Genomic DNA, 23137 nt, shown 5'->3' on the forward strand with positions numbered 1-23137 from the left:
CTATTCTTTAATAAATTACCTCTTAAATAGAATAAAATTAGAATAAAAAGACAACAATGTTCTATTACAAAAATGTGTTTCATATTTGATGTTAGAATACAACACATTAGTTTTCTAAGTTAGATTCAATAAAGATAAGGAGCTTAAAGTTATCTGGACAGAAGAAGAGAAAGGAATCAGTCATCAGTTAGAATGAAAGAAAGCCCATGATTGCACTTGAAAGGGTGTTAGCAGAAGCTGTCCAATAAATTCACAGAAGATGCTTCTGCTTTAATAAATTGTTGTGCTATCAGCCAGGCACGGTGGTGCACAACTGTAATCCCAGTGGCTTAGAGGCTCATGAGTTCAAAGCCAGCCTCAGCAACAGCAGGGTGCTAAGCAACTCAGTGAGACCATCTCTAAATAAGAATACAAAATATGAGGGCTGGGGTTGTGGCTTATAATATAGTGTTTGCCTAGCATGTGTGAGGCACTGTGTTTTATTCTCAGCACCACATATAAATAAATAATAAATAAAGGTCCATCAACAACTAAAAAATATCTAAAAAAATGCAAAATAGAGTTGGGATGTGGCTCAGTAGTCCAGGGCCTCTGAGTTCAATCACTGGTACGAAAACAAACAAACTGTTGTACTATCAAATCCTTTTGTAGCACTTGAGCTTCACTTTCTCTACTTGTGCTGACAGATCAAGGTTTTGTTTGTCCCAAATCTATAATTTGGTGCCAATTGTCTGTTTATCTTCTGAGCATGAAAGGGAAATCTCAGCCTTGAAAAAATTTTTATTATTAATGTTATTATTATTGGCCTGGTAAGAACAACAATAGTGCTTTTATGCATAAGAAAATTTAGGGTTCTAAGACTTTATTCTGGAAAAAAAGTAATTTTATAAATATTATTTCATGTTCAAAGTATATTCATATACAGCCTTACATTTTCAAATGACCAAAGAATGAGGAACACTTAAAAATAATGTGTTTCACTATTCACATAGGTGGTAATAAAGTTGTAGCTTAAATTTTAGCATTAGTACTCATTCTCTAATTTTGTGTTATTTCTATTTATTGTCAAACATCTAACAATACTTTAGGAATCCCAGCTTGCTGAAGTTGTCCATGCTTGCTTCGGCAATTAGCTGGTAGTGATCCCCAGGTCTGCAGGCTAACGGCAAGCAGCAGTCAGACCACTTCACTATCTGGGAGGAAGCAGGTGAGGCGGGAGGATGGAAAAGAAAAGTTGAGCTTTTTCATTTCTAAAATGACCAGACACCACATTCTTCCCTTTAGGCTCCTCACAACTAAATTACAGTCAGGTTTAGCAAATTACTAGACATTGTATTTTATTAACATTAGCGTTTTGCAAATATTCTCATTTCTACCAGACAACAGTGCTTACAAAACATGAATATAGCTTTCTCCTTTAAAAAGTAACTGAGGTCTCAGCTGCTTTCAGGAACTGAAAGGGAAGGACCATTCCCAGAGTATGAAAAAACTGTCCTTTAGTGACTGGGCATAGGTGATAACAGCCAGTCCACAGCACCCAGAGGTTTAACATGCAACCTGTCGACCGGCTCTTCTCCAAGTGTGGCCCAAGGCCAAGTGCAATAGAACTACCTGGGAACATGCCAGAACCTGCAGTTCCTGACCAAGGCTCCCTACCTGCTTTAGACTCTGGAGTTGATGCTCAACAATCGGGATTGTTCAACAGGCCACCCCATGATTCCTGCAGCATATACACATGGGAATGACCATCAGGCCCTCCACAGACAGTTCACATTCCCAACACAAGTGTTTCCAAAAGAATCTGGCACTGGGTGATGGAATACCTACAATCTCTCTGAGGGTTTCCAGTGAAGAGAGTGCCTGTTGGAGGGAGGGGCCGGCCCTGAGTCAAACCCCACCCACCTGCCCGGAGACAAGCCTCAGCACTTCCCACCCCCCTCCTTTGTAAAACAACATCAATACCTACCATCTCATAGGCTTCTAGTGTTCCTGAGATTAAGCAGCATACACAAGGCCGCCAAGCTTGGGGCTGAGGGAAGTGCTCAGTCAATGAACGCTGCTTCTGTTAGTGATCACCTGGCTCCAAAGGCCCTAGTGAGCATCCTAGTCTCCTTCTAAGATGCCAAGAACGATCCCCTACTCTCCAAAATCATCTTGTCAGGGATATACTGCCCCAAATTCATAACCAGAGACGGATCATTGTGAGGTCCATTTTTCAAGGTGAGTGGGCTATGATTTTAGAACTCCTAATGAAAACTAGAAAAAAATGTTGGATTAAATGAATAAAATATCACCTTAAAAGTACTGAAGGACTGTCCAGATAATGCCAGACCAAGCGCTAGGATAAATTCCAACCTCCAGAAATGAGAGGGACTCCCACAACTCAAGCCCCATCTGCCCTGAGAGGACCTACTACCCAGGAAACTTGGGCTCCAAAAGTCGAGGCCCAGCTGGCTTGAGGAAAGGCGCAGAGAGCCGCGGGACAGAACTGAGAGCACAGAAATAAAATCACCTACGTGTGACAGCTGATTTTAGACAAGGGCACCAAGATGATTCAGTGGGAAAAGAAGTAACAAAGCTGCTGGTACAACAGGATATCCAACTGTAGAGGAACGAAGATGGGCCTATCTCACACCATGGATGGAAAACTAATAAACCAGATGAAAGACCTCAATTTAGGAGCTAAAACTAAGGACATTATCAAAAAAGTGAAAAACATACAAAAATAGGAAAAAATATTTGTGAGTCGCCTAAGAATTCCTACAACCCAACAATAAAAAGACAATCTAATTTTAAAATGGCAAAGGACTTGAACTGACATTTCTCCAAAGCAAGTACACAAATGCCAATAAACACATGAAAAGATGCTCCAGTGTCATTAAGGAAATGCAAACCAAAACCACAATGAGATATCACCTTCAAACCACCAGTGTGAATATAAGAAAAAAATCACATAAACCATAAGAAGTGCCGAGGATGAGAAGCGAGAACTCTGACCCACTGATAGTGGAAAGGTCAAGTGGTGCAGCAGTTGGGAAGGGTGGGAGTTCCTGAAAAGTTTAGATGCAGAGTGACTACAAGATCCAGCAATTCCCTCCCTCCAAGTGTATATCTAATAGATTAAAAAACATGCCCACACAAAAACACTTGTGCATAGATGTTCTCAGCTGCATTATCTCTAATAGCAAAAGCAGAAGCAATCCAAAGGTCCTTCCACAGGTGAGGAGATAAACCAAATGCACAAAGCATGCTATGGACTATCAGGCAGCCATGGAAAGAATGAAGCCCTCACACCTCTACAGTACGAAGGCACCTGGAGTATACCATGCCAAGAAGCCCGTAACTAGAGGTCACATAGGAGTCTGCTTACACAGAACATTTAAACAGGCAAATCTATAGTTAGAAAGCAGGTGAGTGGTTGCAGGGGCAGGGACTGACTGCTGATGGGCACATGATTTTTTTTTGGGGGGGGGTGGTAATGAAAATGTTCTGAAATTAGATATTGGTGATGGTTGCATAACCTTGTGAGTATACCCAAAACTAACTCCAGCCCAGGCACACCATCTGATATATAGGAGGTATTCAATAAATCTTGAACTAATGGATGAGGCCTCGGCTGGACACATGACCCAAGGGAATATGTTGAAACAAAAGTTGTGTGTAAGTGGGCTGGGGTCATGGCTCAGTGGTAGAGTGTTCGCCTAGCATGCATAAGGCACTGGGTTCAATACTAAGCACCACATAAAAATAAAATGAAGATATTGTGTCAACCTAAAATTTAAAAAAATATATTAAAAATAAAAAGGTTTGTATAAGTACTCTGTGTCATCAATTCTTACAAAAGGGGACTGCTAACATAATTGAGAATGGAGCTGAATCTGCCTTCACCTTTGGTATTTATTACTGCACCTGGCAAAATAACTAGATTTGTTAATGAACAAATAAGTGAAAATATGAATACGTGAATGCTACATTTTTAAAGCTGAATTCTTTTGCTGGAGGTCTATAGAAGGACTGCAAATCAAAACCATTTGAGATATGCAGAATTTAAAAAGATATCATCACAAATGTGAGAGAAGTAGGATCCCATCAGATTCAAAAGTTTTTCTTAGTTATATTTTTTAGGTATATTCTTCTTATTTTATATTTAATATCTTAGGACCCTGTGAAAGTCAAATGAGTTCAGAATTGTGTGAAATATACATGCATAGGTTCATAAGAGCCCCTCGAAAGGCAAAATCCCATCGAGCAATCAACCTGAATAGGAGCTGCAGGCTTGATGAGAAGACAGTGAGCTACGAGATCAACCCTTCTTCAAGGTATTAAGCCAAGCTTATAAAAGGAAGCTCCACACCACAGCCAGGGTTGTCAAAAGAAAGGCTGTAGGTATCTCTAGTACCTTTGTGCAAGACCCACCAAACTCTCCAGCCATAAGTAAAACAAGTGAACTGAAAAGTGGCAGTCTGCCTCAGTGCACAGACGTCTTTCACCCCAGAAAGTTAAGAGTCAGGTAACCAACTCAGAAAGTAGGTGAAGGGAGATGATAACTGGGCAGAGATGCTAACTACGTCCCAATACCTAGTCTTCCCTTCTCCCTGCCTGGTGGTAACAGACCTGTGCGTGTCCCTGAGGGAATGCATTTGCTATCCTCCCCTGCAGCTAAGTGCCCAAGGGCACCCTATGACTAAGTTCTAGGCAATCTGGTGGGAACAGAAGTGGCATGAGAAATTTCTGGATAACAATTTCAAAGAGGAAGTTGGTTGTCTTCCACTTTCTCTCTTCCCCTATTCTGCAGGCTACCATGTGGATGAAGGTGTTACTTGTGGAGTAGCAGGAGAGGGCAGGAGCCAGCCTCCACCTCAAGAAGCTGTCTATCAATCACCAGGACAGCAGAGCAACAAGGCAAAGGAAACCCAGCCCTTGGATCAACATTCAGAGCAGAACCACTCTAAGAGAGAAATTAACTTCTAGTTTGCTTGAGCCACTGTATTTTTGGATTTCTTTGTTATAGTACCTTAGCCTGAACCCCACATAATATGGTAACTTTGTTTCTTAAGATATTGCATGTCACTTTACCCCATAAGTAATTAAAAAATTAAAATATAGCAGTTAGGGGCTGGGAGGCATAGCTCAATGGTACAGCATGTGCTGCTCAGCATGCTCAAGGCCCTAGGTTCAATCCCCAGCACCAAAATCAAAAACAAAACAAAACAAAAAAAATAACAGCAGTTATATATATTTTTGTGTCAAAAAGAATCTGTCCATATTTGATATTATATGTAATTATAATATTTTGGAAATCCTAGCTTTGGTTTTAAATTAAAATCTAGTAAGATTGATAAGTAATATTAAAATATATTATTTTTCTAATATATTAAAATATATAAGAAAAACTTACCATATTTATACACTTAATAACACATAAGAGTTACGTAAGTGTTCAGAAAGGTGGTGTTTACTCATCCAGTAAACTTACATATCTAAAAAGAAGCTGAGGGAAAGGAAGGTGAAGCCAGGGGAGGGAGCAGGTAGGTGGACTCCATGCAGGACCCACACAGGTACATATTCCAGCTTCTATATTAAGGGATGGGTTCAAGGGAATTTATATTACTTCAAATTCATGAGCAGATGAGGACCAAGCATAAACCAAGTAGGAGGTCACATTCTTCACAGGATTATAATCAAGCAAATTCTCTGCAGTAGAGTTTAAAAATACTTAAAAACACTTGAGTCTGTAAAGAGAAGAAATATTATTCAAAAATCCCTTTAAAAGTGATGACAAGGGCTGGGGCTGTAGCTCAGTGGTAGAGCGCCTGCCTTGCATGTGGGCGAAGGCAGAAAGACAAGAGTGACTCATCAGATGAGACACAGGGGAAACAGACCAGCACCCAGAGCTTCCGTAAGAGGGTCCCAGCTGGAAGTGTGTCTGGGACGGTGACTCTGGTGACTCTGGCCATCGAGAGGAAACCCAAGGAGAGGAAGACATCTTCACAGCGTAAAGAGAAGACACTGAAGATGACAGTGAACCCAGGAGCAGCTGCAATGAAGGTGCAAAGCCGTGACCTCTGGGGAGTGACATCAGTGGAACTTGGAACTCAGTGAAAGTTAGGAGCAGGTAAGAGGAAGAGTACATTCGGGTGTTAATTGGGGACATTTTTTTTTTAAACAGAACATAAACAAGTTTGTACATGTGACTGAGTTTGACATATTTTCAGAATCCTCAGGGTGGGATGTCTACAGATGTAACCCAGCCATTCAGGCTGTCTGAAGGAGTGAGAAGATGTAGGGAGAAACCAACTGGCCAGGAAGAGAGCACGGAGCAATGCTGTCCCAAACGAACAGAATGTAAGCCACAAAAAAAGTCATACACATGGTTTGAAATTTTCTAATAGTCACATTAAAAAAATAAGAATAAAGAGGTGAAAGAAATTACAGCAATACATTTGATACAATCCAAAATATCCAAAAAGATAGCAAGATACCTACAAAAGCTAGGGAAGATCACTCATAAAAAAAAAAAAAAACTTAGTTAGGATTAAGACACGTATAGAACTAAATGACACACAAGAAAAAACAACATAGTACTCACTGTTTCAGAAGATGGTCTCTGTAAACTGTCAGCTTGTACCCAAATGCTCTCTGTCACAAATGCTATGTGTTCTGCTTCAAGTATAAAGGGAGAGACAAGAAACAGGGCCCATTTGTTCAAGTCATCAATGGACTGCACAGAGGGAGAGAAACATAGAGGATTCAGTGTCACTTCAAACCACAACTGCCACTTATCTCAGCATGCCAGACATACCCACCCCTCTGCAATTCCAGGTAAGATCTACCTAAGATTATCTGATGCTCTTCTGCAGACATTAACCCTGTGCTTCTTGTTTAACTGTGACTGTTCAAACAGCCCCCAAAGCCCTCTGAGACTCTTGACAGCTTTAAAGTCTCTGGATATTTGTTTTCACACAATTAATTCTGACCACCATTGCTTACAGATTAGCACATAGTTTTACAAATCACATTTGAGGCACATTTAAGAATGAGGAGGTCTGGAAGAGCCTGCCTGGCTACTGCAGTCTTAAGACCTGATCCTTCATTCCCATGGGCACCAGGCCCGGCAGCACAAGGCAGCTGTCCTTTGTGCTTGCATTACTCTTACTGAAGTAAACTGTTATTTCCCCTGAGACCTGGGAAGTGCATAATCTTTTTGAAACTCACAAAACAGTCAAACCCAGGGCTGAGGGTATAGCTCAGTGGTATAGCACTTGCCCAACAGGCATGAGGCCCTGAGTTTGAAGCCCAATATTGCAAAAAAAATAAAATAAAACAAATACAGAGATAAGATAGGATATTTCTGGTAAAGACCCTTACCATATGCAAAAAAGCCATCAAACATATTTTAGAGAAAATGTAAATTCAAGAGTGATTTTAATTTAGCTTTTTTTTTAAAATTATCTTTTTAGTTGTAGATGGACACAATCTTTATTTATTTATTTTTATGTGATGCTAAGGTCCAAACCCAGTGCCTCATGCATGTAAGGCAAGTGCTCTACCACTGAGCTACATTCCCTGCCCTAATTTAGCTTTTTTAAAAGGAGATTATAGTCAAGATTGGTCAGCAGATCAGATATGGTCCCACTGGGCCCTCCTTATCAGTGGTTCTACATCCTGGATTCAAACCAAAAAAAAAAAAAAAAAAGAAAAAAAAAGAAAAAGAAAAATAATTAAATCTGTACTAAACAAGAACAGACTTTTTTTGGTCATTATTAGCTAAACAATGCAGTTTAGGTAATAACAATAATATAGTAACAACCACTTACACTATATTAGGTATTATAAATATTGATCTGGGGGCTGAGGATGTACTCAGGGGTAGAGTACTTGCCTAGCATGCATAAGGTCCTGGGTTCAATCCCCAATACCACCAAAAAATAAATAAATCAATTAAAAGATTTGAATATAAGGAAGATTTTTTGCATAGTAGGCAAATACCACATCCCTTTATATAAGGGATTTGAGCATCTCTGGATTTTGGTGCCTTGTTTTTGGTGGGCTAATGCCTTTTTAAATTAATTTGCTGTTCTTTATGAAGCATTTAAAAAAAACTGTTTAAAAAGGGTTTTTTAGCCTACCAAAAACAAGAAACATATTGGGGTGGGGACGAAAATCCAAGGCTTCTGGGGGAAGCCTTATCACCACCACCACCACCAGCCACAAAAAGGCTCCAATGCCCAACAGAGGAGCCATATCTCAGCAAAACTAACAGTGTAAAACGGAAGCACAGCATGTTACAGAATCCCTGAAATCATCAAATCGCCCAGGGCTCAAGGGGTAGGCAAGAGCAGAAAAAATTAAAACATTTACGTCTCAAATTTCGTGTATGTTAAAAATTTTACTCTAAACTCTAAAGAATATATTTTAAATAAATCAAGTCTAGAAGCTCCTGCAGTAGTAAAATCCACTCTGTAATTATTCTTCATTTTATTTTTCTCAACAGGTTTCCTAAGGTGGCCACTGGATGTAATGAACTTCCCCCCTTGGGTCCAGGTGGTACTTGGGTGGTACTCGTTTTGTACATTCCTAGGAAGAACTGAGAGAACCCGTTCAGTGTGTATACTATATTTTTTAACTTAGGGTGTCCTTTATTTGCTACCGGTACAATTTCATTCCACACCTAAGCACAGGCACAACAGAATGTTCAACACTGAGACAAGATTTTGATTCTCTCATGGGTGTTGTGATTTCACCTACGTTTAAATAACTTTTTAAAATCTCATTTTATTGCTGAAAGTGACCCAACTTTCCAGACGGAAGAAGTTTTTCTAAAAGCAAAAACTCTTCTCAGCGGTAGTTATTGCGATGCCAATGGCAATTTGCTTAGAAATGCACTGTGAAGTCCATTTCCCAAACAGCTGCCCGGAAAGAATCACTGTCCCTTGTCACAGCAAGGGCGCGTTTTTTACAGCGATTACAAGGCAGGCCCACGCCACTGTAGGTGACTGGGCCAGCTGGACAGTGGCCACCATCCCAAGAACCAGGCCCAGAAACAAAGACCAAGCGTCAGCCGAAGCGCTGAAGATTCAGAGTGGGCTGCTGAGAAGATGCAGAGCGCATGGGACATGTCCTGGCCCTGGCAGGGACAGCCTCCTGCCGCGCTCAGGTCCCCCAGAGGCCGCCCACCATGCGGAGCGCTGCAGGGAGGCCGGGTTCCCCCCGCCAGGCTCAGCGGGGTCTCCCGCGAAGCCGATGGCGCTTCTGGCCCCGCCCCGCGCCCGCCCACCTGGCTCTCGCCAGATGCAGAAGACACGGCCTCCACGGCTCAGGCACACGCAGGAACCGCAGGGCCGCACCGCTCCGCCGCAGAAGGTGAAGGAGCAGCGTGAGGCGTGCAGCCGCTGCACTGTGGTGCGCAGGAGCGCGGCAAGCTGGCGCCCCCAGCGCGCCCACAGGTACAGGTAGCACAGCGTGATGAGCATGGCCGGCGCCCGTGGCCGGGAGGCTCGCCCGCCGCGCTCCGCCCCGCCGGCCTGCGGGAAGAGGCCCACCTCAGACAGGCTGCGCGGGCGGGGGAGCGCAGGCACCAGGAAGGGACACCGCGCGGGGCGAGCGAGGCCGCGGAGGCCTCTGGGGCGGGTACCTGAGTGCAGGGAGAAGCCCCCACGTGGGAGGTGTGCAGGAGCTCAGGAGCGTGGGGGCCGCCCGGCTGGCGGCCGCAGAAGGGTGGGCGGTGCAGCGAGACTGCGCATGTGCACTGCCAGCCCACGTGACGCGCCTGCAGCCTGCGCTGCTGCCTGCTACCGCCCGCCAACCGGCTGATGTGGTGGGCCATAGGCGGCGGCCGCCCGAGTCCGAGGATCGCGGGCTGCGGGCCCTCGTGAGTGCACAGCCAGCGCGTGGCAGGGCTCCCGGATGTGTCACCTTGTCCCGTCACAGTCGAGATGCCCCAGGAGCTGGGCCCTCCACACCCCCTCCGTGGGTGTGTGGTGAGTGTGGGTGTGTGCGCGTCGCCCCGCCATCCCTTGCAGAGGTGCCTGCTGTGTGTGCGTGGGCCGGTGCCCGGCCCTGGGGGGTGTGGCCGTTTGTCTGTCCCGGTGGGTGTGTCCCCTTTGTCCGCCCCCTTCGCGAGCTTGGGCCTAGGGTGCCTGTGCGACGTGGGGGCGGCCACTGTGTGCGTACCCCCCTGCAGCCCCGCGCCCCGGTCTTGGTTCGTGCGTGGGTGACACCTGCTAGGCGCGCATGCACGAGCCCGTGGGTCTCCTCCTGGTCCCCTTTGTGTAGGTGGCCAGTTTTCTCGGAGGCGGCGTGGGCACTCACCGCCTCGGTGGGTGGCTCCCCTTTTGTCACTGTTCCCTCTGGGGCGCGCGTCCCCAGCGCGCCGTGGCCGTTCCTGCTGCGGTCTCGACCCTCGCCTGGCGCATCCCCCGTGAAAGTGTGCGTCTTCGCGTGGGTTCGGCATAGGGCCTGTCGCGTGATCTCGTGTGCGGGGATGCGTTTGCGAGTGTTCGTGAGCGCGCGCTCGGGCCCTTGCATGTCTGGGTTCTCCGCGTTCTAGACACTTGTGTGCGGAGAAGGGCTGCCAGTCCAGAGCCGCCCCGTGCGCAGGGGATTGACCAGGGAGGGGGACGCCGCCCCAGCGCTCCCGCTCCGCGGCTCCTTCGCTGAGCCTCCTCCTTCCCCAGAACGCCAACGCGAAGGGGGAGGGCATCCAAGGGTCTGGTGGCCACCTGCTCTGCAGTGTCTGCGACATCATTTTGGCCAGTGGAGCCATACTGTTCTGGGGACAGAATAGGGAGACCTATTAGGGGGAAAAATTGATCAGAGACATGGGTGAATGGGATGGTACCAGTGAGTTGTTCCTTTTCTAGAGGCGCCCTAGATTCCGAACGCCCTTAAGATGCCAGCTCCTTCCAAAATATGTGCCCCTGCCAGCCGGCAAATGCATAGTAGCTATCCCTGGACGTTCTCCATGATATTTACTGGTTTACAGTGTTTTATGACGTTCACATAAATGTCTTTCTGTTCTGCCCAACGGTGAGGGAAACGAGGTAGAAATCTTAATTCCTCTCCTTGGGAGGAGTAAAATCACAGTTTGCTTATGATTACAGTCCTAGTTAGGACACCTTTTGTTGAAAGAAATTTGTATTTTATCATCAGGATAGTGGAATTTATTATAAGGATATATGGGAAAAGAAACTTCAAACCCATTAGGGACCCACCTACTACTACTATTATTCGTTCATGCTTTGCACTCAAGGGCTGTGCTTGGTGTGTCTCTGTTCTGCGGCAATTTCCTATTCTTGACTACTTTTCCATTCTTTCAATTTGTGGAGCATTTTGAATATAAATGGAGATCTAATAGATGATTTAGATTTTACAGATGTAATTATTTTGCCAGATTTACTTCAAATCTTTTTTGTAAAAAAATAAAATTAAAAGATTGTGGAGGTACTTTCAGTTCCTCCCCCTCCTTACCTAGAATTAGCCACTGTGTTTAGGTTTGTGTAAATCATTTCTTTGCATATTTTATACTTTGCTCACGATGAATCTACAAACATACATTGTGTTGTTGGATTTTAAACTAATGATATTAAACTACGTGTGTTTTTTTGCAACTTGCTTTTTTCACCCAGTATCACATTTAGAGATTTCTATATGAATAAATTGAATGATCAGTTATGAATAATCTTTGGTGAATTCATTTTAATTCCTGGTATAGAATTACATTGTATGAATATACCATAATTTATACATTCCCCTATTGATGGACTATGAAGTTGTTTCCAGTTTTTGACTCTTTAAAAACAGTCCTGCAATAAATATCTTTGTACCTGTGTGCTGTGCACACATTTGGAAGTTTCTCTAGGAAGTATGTCTGTGTAGTAGATTTGCTGGGTAGAAGTATGTGCATCTTCAATTTAAACAGATATTACAGAAGCTCTCAAAGCGGTTTTACCAATTTTCATTGTTGGTATTGAGTGAAAACACCCATTTCCTCATATCCTTGCTAACAGTATGTCATTATACTACATTTTTTTGTCTTTTCTTTACTGACCAGCTTCCTTATGACTAGCTTGCTGTTGCATTTGCTTGCAGTCATCTAGGCTTTTGCCTTAGCCCTGTGTCAACATATGAGTTCCTGGCTCAAGCTAATTAGCTCAATCTTTAATGCATTTGATCCTCAAAATTAATTTCAATGAACATTTATTATGTACCTAATATTGCGATGGTTGATGTAAAGATAGGATTTCCATGATATGTTATATGTATCTCTCAAGTGGCAGGTGAGGGGAATTAATTAAAGCATTTTTTATAAGATGAATGTTTTAAAAATCTTTTCTCTTTATTTTAATGTTTTAAAAATCCTTTCTTTATTTTGATATATTGAAAATGTGTAACATATGCAAGCTGTGAAGCAAAACAATAAAATGAACATCTGTGAATCGACCAGAGTTAATCCAAGAATCAAAATAACCAATATTGAATGTGTTCACCCAAAAGGTGATTATCTTGAATTGTGTGTTATTCTTTGCATTTAAAAAATAATTTTTATCAGATTTGTAAATATCCCTCAACAATGTATTGTATGTTTTCTGTGTTTGGAGAAAAAGAAAGAAAGGAATTACTGGGTACTGTAGTCTTTGGGAACATGTTTATTTCATCCAATGTTACATTTCTAAGGGTCACTGATATTGAGAATGGATGTAAGTCTTTAATTTTTACTGCTATGTAATATTCCACAGGTGAATATAACACAGCTTATGCATTCTCCTATTGGTGGGTGTTCTGGTTGTTGAGGTTTTGTTACTTTGAAGAGTCTTGTATATACAGAGTTGAAAGAATTTCTTTTAATTTTCATCCTGGGGTATATGATTTTCCAAGTAGTATATGGGAACAGGAGATGTTAATGAATTTCTAGATCATTAAATTCCGTATGTGATCTTTCTTGAAACTGTATGCCTGAGGCCAATAATAGAGTCCTGCTGGTTCAACTTTCACACCTTCCCTTTCATCACAGTAGTGTTTTACATAACACAAACCACATACCTACAAAGAAGAACTAGGGAATAGCCCCAACTAGGAAAACTCTGGAAACCAAAGAGGTAATTTGGTTTACAGTGTATAGCACTGTTTGGTATACAGTGTATAGCATTGGGGAAAGCCATCTTTAATTCAGGCAACATCTCTCCATTATTTCAAGAGATGCATGTCCAATAAAATTTCACTTTTCTATTTAATTATCAGTATATGTAGCTATTTTGATTAACTGTATTGTTATTAATAATTATGCATTTAAAAGAAACATTCATTTTAGTTTTAAATGCTACTATACTACTCTATAAATTCATCATTTGCAATTATTTAAGCTTGATGCCAGAATTTTTTAGATGTTGTTGTAAAATGTGAGTGATTTTTTTCAAAAGAATTTTTGGTGGTTTATGAGAGGGAAAAGAAAAATAGTAAATGTAAGCTGTTTGCTAGAAGTGGAATTGCTGGGTCAAAGGGTGTGTAAATATTCAACTTTACGAATGATTTCAGGGTTTTAAGTGGTTGTACCAGTTTATATTTTGGCCAAAAGATTTTCCAACTTAGATATTTTCATCAGCAGTGTGTAAGTTGATGTGTATCCTCTCCAATACTTATGTTAGATGTCCTAATATTTGCCACTGGAATGGGTATGTACAATACATCGTTGTGGTTTTAATTTGCATTTGTTTGATTATTGAGATTGAACATCTCTTCATATATTTATGAACCATTTATATTTTCCTTTTATGAAATACCTGGTCATGTCTTTTTATCCATTTTTTTCCTATTGAGTTGTCTTATAAAACTGGTAACAGGTCTTTTATTGATTATATATATTGTAAATGTCTTCTTCCAGTTTTTGGCCAGTCTTTTTACTCTTCATGGTATATTTCATTCACTCTTTCTTAATTTTAATGTTCTGTAACTGAAAACCTTTCTTGTTCTGGGTTTATAAAGACATTCTCAAGTGTTTCTTTCTAGAAGTTTTAAAATGACACTTTTCACATTTAAATTCATAATCCATCTGAAATTTATTTTTCCTTTTTTGGAATGGTGTTAGTGATTCACATTCATTTTATCCCTTCATGTGGTTCCAGCCCCTCAGTCATTAGTGATCTGCTGTACTATTTCTTTTATGTTTGTCTTCTGTGTGCATGATGGGTCTGTTTCTGGTTTGCCTTTCTGCATCACTTGTCACCTGTTGTGAATCATTTGCAATCTTTTTCTGTGTTGATACTCACACGGTCTTAATCAATAATGCTATCATTTTACCAGAATTTTGATATCTGGGGAGGACTTGAGTCTCAGCTGTTTTTGGACATTTGGATTCTTTAAAGGATCAATTTGTTACATGAGACATGAAAAACCTTTTGGGACTTAATTGAAATTCATTGAGTAAGTTCTGGGGAGAATTAAAACCCTGAGGATTTTGAGAATATAGTATTTTTATTTATTTAGGTTTTCAGTGTCTTTTAATACAGTTTTATAATTTTCTTTATAGAGATTATTCACTTTTTAAATGCTGATCCAATGTTTTAAATTGTTGTTGGTATTATAAGTGCCAGTGTTTAAGAATCTATTTTTTAAAATTTTAACAGTTAAAACATTTTTATACCTTTATTTTTATTTATTCATTTTTATGTGGTGCCAAGGATCGAACCCGGTGCCTCCTCGCACATGCTAGGCAAACGCTCTACCAATGAGCCACAACTACAGCCCCAACAATCTATTTTCTGACAATTATTAGTAAGTAGCAATTTAATGTTTTTAATATTGCTTTTTAGTTATCCACTTGATAAACTTCTAATATTTCTAATATATTTCCTGGAATTCCTTGTTTTATGTGAATAATTATATCATTTGCAAATGGTGACAGTTATTTGCTCTTTTATTTTTTAATGTTCTAGCACACTTTTAGATCTATGTTCAATGGAGGTGATTATGATTATTCATTAGAAGTGAGTCATTATAATGGGCTTACAGATCTTATTCCCAATTTTAAAGAGAGTGTTCTCCCATAAAGAATAACATTTTGTCTGAGCTTTTGTAGACATCTTTGAATGTGTCCAGGAAATCTGCATTTTGTCATGTTTTTCTGCATCTGTTGAGAAATATCTCGTTTTTTTTTTCCTTTTTCCCCCCTGTAATTGTTATAAATATAATGAATTACAATTTATGGGTTTGAAAATTCTTTATTCTTGAGATAAATCCAAACTGGTATTGATGGATTATCTGTTTATGAACTCCTGGATTGAATTTGCTAATATTTTCTTCAGAGTTTTTGAATCATTTTATAAATAGAATTCTCTTTTTCTTTATTGACTACCTGATTCTGGTATTACTTTATACTGAACTTATATATTGAATTAGCAAGTAGTTCCTCTTTTTTCAGTTGTCTGGGAGAGTTTGGATTGGTCTGATTTGTTTCTTAAAAAAAATTAGTGAAACCTATTTGAAAATGACTTAAATTTAGTATTTTCTTTGTGGAAGCTGAGTAGTCATTAGCAGTTGAATGGTAGTAGGAGTGTTCAGGTTCTCTATTTATTTTAGTTTTAGAAATTTGTCCTTTCATTAGCATGTTTAAAGTTTATTGGCATCAAGTTAATAATATTTTAATATCCCTTTCCATCTTTTCTTTATTTGGATGTTCCCTTTTCTCATTTTGAATATTATTTATGTCTGACTTCTCTCTCTGTCTCTATTTCTCTCTTTCATTATTGCCAAAGTTTGTCTGTTTTATTAATCTTCACAAAAGACTAACTTTTTACGGGGCAAGGCGGGTGCTAGGGATTCAACCCAGGACCTTGTGCATGCTGATTTCCCTCTTTTATTTATGATTTCCTTCCCTTTCTTTTCTTTTTCTAACTTAAATTGCAAGTTTTAACATCAATTTTAGCTATTTTTTCCTAGTATAAGCATGTAATGCTATAAATTTTCTTGAAATTCATTATTTTCTTCATCTAAGTTTCTAATGCTTTTATTAATTTTCAGAAATTAAGTTCTTATAAAAATTTCAATTTTAATTTTTTTGGCTTACTATTTAGAAATGCTTTCTGTTTGTTTGTTTGTTTTGTCTTGGTACTGGGGATTGAACCCAAAGGGCTTAACTACTGAGCCACATCCCCAGCCATTTTTTATATTTTATTTAGAAACAGTCTGTTTCTGAGTTGCTTAGGGCTTCGATAAATTGCTGAGGCTGGCCTTGAACTCACTATCCTGCTGCCTTATCTTTCCCAGCCACTGGGATTACAGGCATGTGCCACCGCACCTGGCATGTTTTATCTTTTCAAATGTATCTGCATTAACTTTTTCATTGTTTTAATTTTCAGGTGTATCTACATTAATTTTTTTTTCACCTGTGTTGTTAGCGAATGTGTTCTTGTTGTTATTTCATTCTTATTTTTATGACCTTGTCCATAGTGAATTCTATAATTTTTCTGTAATCATTAAAGATAAGAAATTGTGTTGTTCAGTCTTTATTAGTTTTTATCATTAATTGAGAAGAGTATGTTGGAATCTTCTGTTACCTTCTAATAGACTTTTTATACTTCTAATAGTTTTTGTTTTTATGTATTTTGAGGTACTTATATTAGCTGCATACAAGCTTAATATTTTCTCTTAACATATCTACTCTGTTATGATCCTCTCTATTCCTAATTTTGCTTTTTTTGACTTAGAGTCTTTGGTGGTAATTTATCTAGAATGTGCTTTTCATTTGATTTTTACTTTTTTTCATATTGCTGGTCTTATCTTTCAGGCCCATCAGACAATCAGTGTCTTTTAATTGGTAGGATTAGAAGTTCCTTTAGTTCAAAACTCTTGATTGGTGGTCAACTCAGTTTTTATTTAAAACTATTTTTAACCCTTTTCTTAAGAGAATGTGGTGAAAATATTATACAAAGTCTGCTGCTAGTTTTATTTATGCTTTTTTTGAAGAAAATATCTTTTTCTTATAGCTGCATTGGATTTTGTCTTTGATTTATATCATTTCATTTCTAAGTTTAGATGGAAATTAATTTTTTATTGTATTTTGGATACTGGATGTTCATTCTGAATATTGTCTTTCATGAGATCTAGAAGATTCTGGAGCCTTGTATTCTTTAAATATTGCCTCTTTTTTATTTGGACTGTTCTCCCCTTTTGGAGTTTTAACTGGCTATATGTATGTGTAACTGTTTCTAGATCACTTACTCTTCCCCCATCCTACTTTTCATCTTATTTCTCCTTAATAAAATTTTTAGTGCTGGGTAATTTCATCCTTCTTATCGTCTAGTTTGCCATTTTTCTCTTAGGTGTGCCTAATTTTCTCTCTAATCCCCCATTTTTTCACTTTTAACAATTATATTTTTAATTTCTCAAAGTTTAGCTTGGTTATTTTTCATATATACAGTCATTTATTGTAGTCTCATGTTACTTGCTCATTTTTGTAGTTGTTCACAGACTGTGTCTGGAAATCTCAATGTTTCTATCCTTAGGGGATCCAAATTTATTGCTTTTTTCCCCATCTGTTGTCTACCCCTCATGGTGGCTTGTTATTTCCAGTGCTTGGTGATCCCCTATTATAAACTCTAAAGATCTATTTGGTAGAAATTTGTGAGAGTCTTGAGAGCCTAACTGGAAGTTACTTTTCTTTCTGAAAGCATTTGTATTAGCTCTGGTTGGGAGACAGGAGTTTAATTTGACCCACTTTTCAGTTCTGACATTTTGCTTCTGGTCTAGGGTTCACTGTCCTGAGAGTCTCCTGAAATATATTTCTGTGAGCAGAAAGTACTTAAAAGTATTTTTTTAAAATCCAAGATCTGCTTTTCTACTTCTTACTGCTTTTGGTTGCCAAGTTCCTGTCTAAACGTTTGCTGCTTTTTGGGGGGAGAGGGTCTCCTGAAATGTATTTCCGTGAGCTGAAATTACTTAAAAGTATTTTTTAAAAATCCAAGATCTGCTTTTCTTGCATTGGTAGTGTCCTTCAGAATCTAGTTCATCATAACTGATGTGATCAGAAGTGTATTTTAAGATTAATTTTAGTAATATATTTAGCTTGTATTAGAAAACTTTTGTTGTATGTTATCAATTTTCTATTAAAATAAATTTGTTTAAAAGGCTGGGTTTTTCTGAAGGGAGATATTAATTAAATAAATAATAGTATAGGTGGCAAGCAGACTGCACAGTGTATCCTCTGGCCCCGTAGTGACCTTACAGAGATGAACCTGTGGTGATCAAACAGTGTAAGAACTGTGTCAGGAGTGGGCAGGGTGCTCTAGGCTTGTAGAGTAGAAGTGCAAAAATAAACTTGGTACTGTGGAAAATGCTTCATAGAATTGAGTGTCAAGGATTGGTAGGCACTAGGTGGTCACAGAGTTTAGGAATGATGAGCAGTTGGGTATGACTAGCTTCCATGTTATATATCACAAAGTGACTGGAGATAGAAACAGGAATAGGATCACATGAAATCTATGCTTATAGTAAGGTGGTTGGACTTTATTCTGATAATGAAGGAAAGCTGTTGAATGATTTTCTGCTGTAATATTATATGATCAGTGTTTTAGAGGATACCAGGTTTGACAGTAAACCACAGTTAGGAGATCATTTATGCATTTTTGAGAGGAATAAAGGTAAAGATACAATTAAGGCAGTGGCACTGGACATGAAGAGGTATATGTGTGCTAAATTTAGATCTTGGGGAAGAAGAAATTGAGGATTTAGTGGTCAGTTGGATAGAAATGTTGAGGAAAACAGGAAGTCTAGATTGACCCCCAGATTTTTGGTTTGAGTAAACATGTGGCATGTAGAGCAATTAACTGATAAATAGCATATAGAAAGAGAAAAGAACTTGGTTTCATTTGCTTTTTTTTGAGGAAAAAGTTATTTGTTTTTCAACTTACTGAAAATTACTGAGGGGCTTATGGGACATATTGGTTAAGATCCAATAGCAATTGGCACAGAGGGTCTAGAAGTTAAGAGAAGGATTTGGGATTTTAGCATTTGGCAGTTTGGAAGCCATTGTTTTCCTACAGTACCATATGAGATAATTTTAAATAGTACCTGGATAAGCACCTGAATTTTTTTAATAGTTAGGATTTTATGTGTATGAAAAAACATAACTTGTGGATCAAACCTATGACATCATGGACATTATCACTTAGGCCAAGTGAGTACAATGAAAGGAAAATATTAGTAAAAATACATGTGATATATGGAAATGGCAACAATCATGGTGAAGCTATGCAAATAAAGTTCAGAAAGTGCTGTTTTAAGCCCTGTGTATGGTGGATAAGGTCACCAAGGACCTTAATTTTACTGAGACTTTTTCCCATTTTTATAGTGGAGATGTTGGCATGTGGGGCTACTAAGAATTGTTATGAGAATGAGATGATGGCTTGTAAAGCACTTAGTGCAGTATTTTGACACATTGTATAGAGTTTGCTAGGAAGCCTGTTATTGTTCTTCACTTTAGATATTGCAAGGTTTTAATACACTAAATTGGATATAATAAGAAGGATTTATTAAAGAAATATTTCAAAGATTGATGGTGGTCTTGCTTAGGAAAAAAATAAGCTTTACTAGTTCTAATCATAATGGGATAATAGTGAAAGTGAAAAGGTGTAAGAAATGGTGTTAATCTTGGTGCTGGTGATGGTAGAAAAAGAAAGCCTTTATTTGGGCAAGAGTTAGAAGTAGTAAAATGAATTTTTCAGTGATATTTAGTGTAGCTGTTCTCTCAGAGCTCTAAAAATCCTCATTATTGAACTTTTTTTTTCAGGGGGAAAAAACACAAAATCTTAGTCTAAAACTCTGGCCCTAGTTTCCCTTTTCCCCCATTGAAATAAATATTTTTAAAACATGTGTCTTGGTAATGTGAGGTTTTTTTTTTTCCTCCTTTGTAGTCTAGCAGTGCTCTGTGTTGTGGTGGTTAGGAGACTATTAGAAGAAGGTGTAGTTACAAGATGGCATGTCTGGATTTGGACATCCATTCATGTCTGAATGTCTGGAAGAGATTTGAAAGACTCACCCTGGACCACTCTGGTCCTGTCCCTTTCCCCAAGATGGAGAGATGATGAGAGACACATAGCAGAGTATGAACACTGATAGGAAACTGTTTCTCAGTGCTAAGGATTTAGTTCAGGCCAGGAAATTGAGAATGTAGCATTTCATGTATGGTAAAACATGGGATGCAGTAAAAGCAGGTGGAGTAAGTGCAGCAGTGGGAAGATGCCTTTCTATTTTGAGCAGTCATTTGAGGCTTACTGAATGCTAGGCACATACAAAGTAAATAACAGTGCCCTTATCTTCCATCTAAGGGATACATGTAAACAGATAAGTTCAGAGTAGTGATGGTGAATATCTGAGCCTGAGGAAAGGAAGAAGCAGATAAAACTATTGGGAGAGAATGGGGGAGAATCACAGAATGGGGACAAAAATCAGTGTTCTGATTGGAGTTCCTTAAGCATAGGTTTTTAGTATTTTTCAGTTATACTATAGAAGCCAGGAAGAATGCTGCTCATGTCATCTCAAATGATTTAATTACTGAATTGGATTATGTTATTTCCTTAGGATTGTGTGCCATGGACAATTTTACTGATGGAGACTTCACTGTGGTGGATTGTGCATTGTTGGAAGATAGCCCTTACGAAGATGATTGTGTCTTTGCTCCTGAATATACGACGGATAACTATGTTCGTGTGACTCAGCTTTACTGTGATGGAGTGGTAAGTAGGTTTGTTAAATTTTTGTTTTTAACATGGTATATCCTAAAGGCTTTCTGATTTAGGGCATTTGAGTAAAGATTTTGTGTGTGTATGTGTGTGTGTGGCTATGGGTTTTTATAAGAAGGAACACATGCTTTTGAAGAGGTTATTATTCAAAAGAAATAAGCTGTGCCTCAACAATAAGAATAGATTTCAGAGAATAAGTGAAGGCATTAGGTGGCTTTCTGAGAATTAGAAAAACTCTTGAATAGAGTTGTAGAAAGAAACTCAGGAAACATGAAAAAGGCCTTAAATTAAGACTCACTGGCTACAGATATATTCAAAGCATATAAGTAAATGTACATTAGATGTTTTTCAGTTTAGTTCTGCTAATCCATTGATTGAAAGTCAAAAGGTATACTTGTGTATTTTACCAGTTGCAAATCGAAATAATTTTCTTTTTTTTTTTTTTTAGGCTATGAAGTATAAAGATTATGCCCAAAGCGAGAAATATTTAGGTGAGCATGTTGACATATTAACGTTAATTTATTGATGGACCACAAATGGAGGTGATTTATCTAGTCATATCAACAAATCAGATTTGTCTTCTTAAAAATAGATTCTTACTATTTTTTTTTCCTGGAACCCAAAATCTTTCTTTGTAAATTGAGTTTTAGCCAACACTTAAATATTCTTAACATCTAGCAGTTTAAAACCTTAATTCATTTCTTGTCTTCTCATATCCATTTTTACCTTTTCTGTATAGCAGTGTTGATTCATTAAAAATCAGGGCACAAATATTAATTTTAAACTTTTTTTATTTTAATTAAGACATCTGCAATATATGGTGTAGTAAACCACTTTCTGTCCTGCAAGATTACTGTGATGCCATTAAAATATATATCTTCTGGCCACTTCTTTTTCAACATCAGCACAGTTCTGTAATATCATGATTACATCCCTGTGTGGAGACCATGTAAGTCACTATATGTTATTCATTTTGGATGAGTGGTGATAAGCATGTTGCACAGTGCTAAGGAATGTCAAATACAATGGAAGGGTTATACCTCATTCTTCTTTTTTTTTTGTGGTGTTACTGTGGGTTGAACTCAGGGTCTTCCCCGTGCTTGACAAGCTACACCTTAAACCCTTTTTTAAAAATTTTATTTTGAGATGCAGTCTAGCTAAACAAACTTTAAGCTGGCCTTAAACTTGAAATCCTCCTGCCTCACCATCTGGAATAGCTAGGATTTTAGGCATATGCCACCACACTTGGCTTACTCTTCATTCCTATATGCTGTTCAGTTTTGCTTTTGTTTAACAGGTAGAAAAGTAAATTCTTGGAATTTGAATATGAAAGAAAATTTATAACATTATAATGAAATAATTCTGAATAGTATTAGATGGTAGACTTGAAGTTAAGTCAGGAAAAATTAAAATACTTTTATAAATGTCAGTGGTATAGAACTGAGAGAGAGAGGATATATGGTTTGGTCCATTTAATAAACTCCTTATTTATGTTACCTAGAGTGGAGAAAAGAACTGAATGTTTTTGTCAGATAGCTTGTAATATAAGCATAAAATTCAGTGAATTTGTATATATGAGAAAGTAATCTTTTCAAAAATAAATTTGTCTTTAAACAGTTCTCATGCCTCTGAGATGAGTTTGAAGAAATTACAATATCTTGAGTTGATGTAAGATATTTTGGATTTGGCAAAGAAAGTTGTGGTAAGTGGTAGAATGTAGCCCCGCCTCCAAAGAATGTAAATATAGAGTGTCAGTTGTTAACTGTTAACTGCTATAAACTGTGTTACCAGTTTATAGCAGTTAACAGATAAGCTTTTCAGTTTTCTTTACCTGAGATTATTCTGCTGTCAGAGTGTGCATGGTATGGAAGTAATAACGTTGATAACCAATGTCCTGGTTCTGCCATGCCATAATGGACCAGGACAGCTTCTTGATATTCAAGGAGAGAAATTAGAATTTGTCACTAATGAAAGGGGGCCCTGGTTCATAGTAACCTTAATCACAGGTTCTAAAAGTAAACGAACTCTGTCTTTTGACATAAAAACATACCACTATTGACAAATACTTTGCCTTTGGGATAAAATTTATCAGGATAGATTTGAGAAGGTGTCTTTGTACTATGGTGATTCTCTCTCTCTCTCTTTTGGGGGTGGGAGACTGAATTCAGGGGCACTCAACCACTGAGCTACATCCCCAGCCTGTTTTGTATTTTATTTAGAGACAGGGTTTCACTGAGTTGCTTAGTACCTCGCTTTTGCTGAGGCTGGCTTTGAACTCATGATCCTTCTGCCTTGACCTCCTCTCTTTTAAAAAGCCATTTGATAATTTTTCTTATTTCATTTGGATCCTATCTGGTACCAAATCTGCTGGAGCTCAAATCCTTCATAAAAAATGGTATCGTATT

General features: G+C 38.8%; 1 protein-coding gene across 1 annotated transcript in view; it reads left to right on the forward strand.

Moving 5' to 3' along the window:
- Nucleotides 1-8856: 8856 nt before the first annotated feature.
- Nucleotides 8857-23137, forward strand: part of LOC144374850 (uncharacterized) — a 29958-nt gene continuing 15677 nt past the window's right edge. Inside the window, exons 1-6 of the mRNA XM_078037617.1 lie at nucleotides 8857-9376; nucleotides 9471-9980; nucleotides 20572-20726; nucleotides 21181-21223; nucleotides 21537-21681; nucleotides 22350-22434. Of these exons, the coding sequence (XP_077893743.1) occupies nucleotides 8857-9376; nucleotides 9471-9980; nucleotides 20572-20726; nucleotides 21181-21223; nucleotides 21537-21658 (1350 nt within the window). The 3' untranslated portion in view covers nucleotides 21659-21681; nucleotides 22350-22434. The remainder of the gene's footprint in view (nucleotides 9377-9470; nucleotides 9981-20571; nucleotides 20727-21180; nucleotides 21224-21536; nucleotides 21682-22349; nucleotides 22435-23137) is intronic.

This window comes from Ictidomys tridecemlineatus, unplaced genomic scaffold (assembly GCF_052094955.1).
Source record: "Ictidomys tridecemlineatus isolate mIctTri1 unplaced genomic scaffold, mIctTri1.hap1 Scaffold_91, whole genome shotgun sequence".
NCBI classification, from domain to species: Eukaryota; Metazoa; Chordata; class Mammalia; order Rodentia; family Sciuridae; genus Ictidomys; species Ictidomys tridecemlineatus.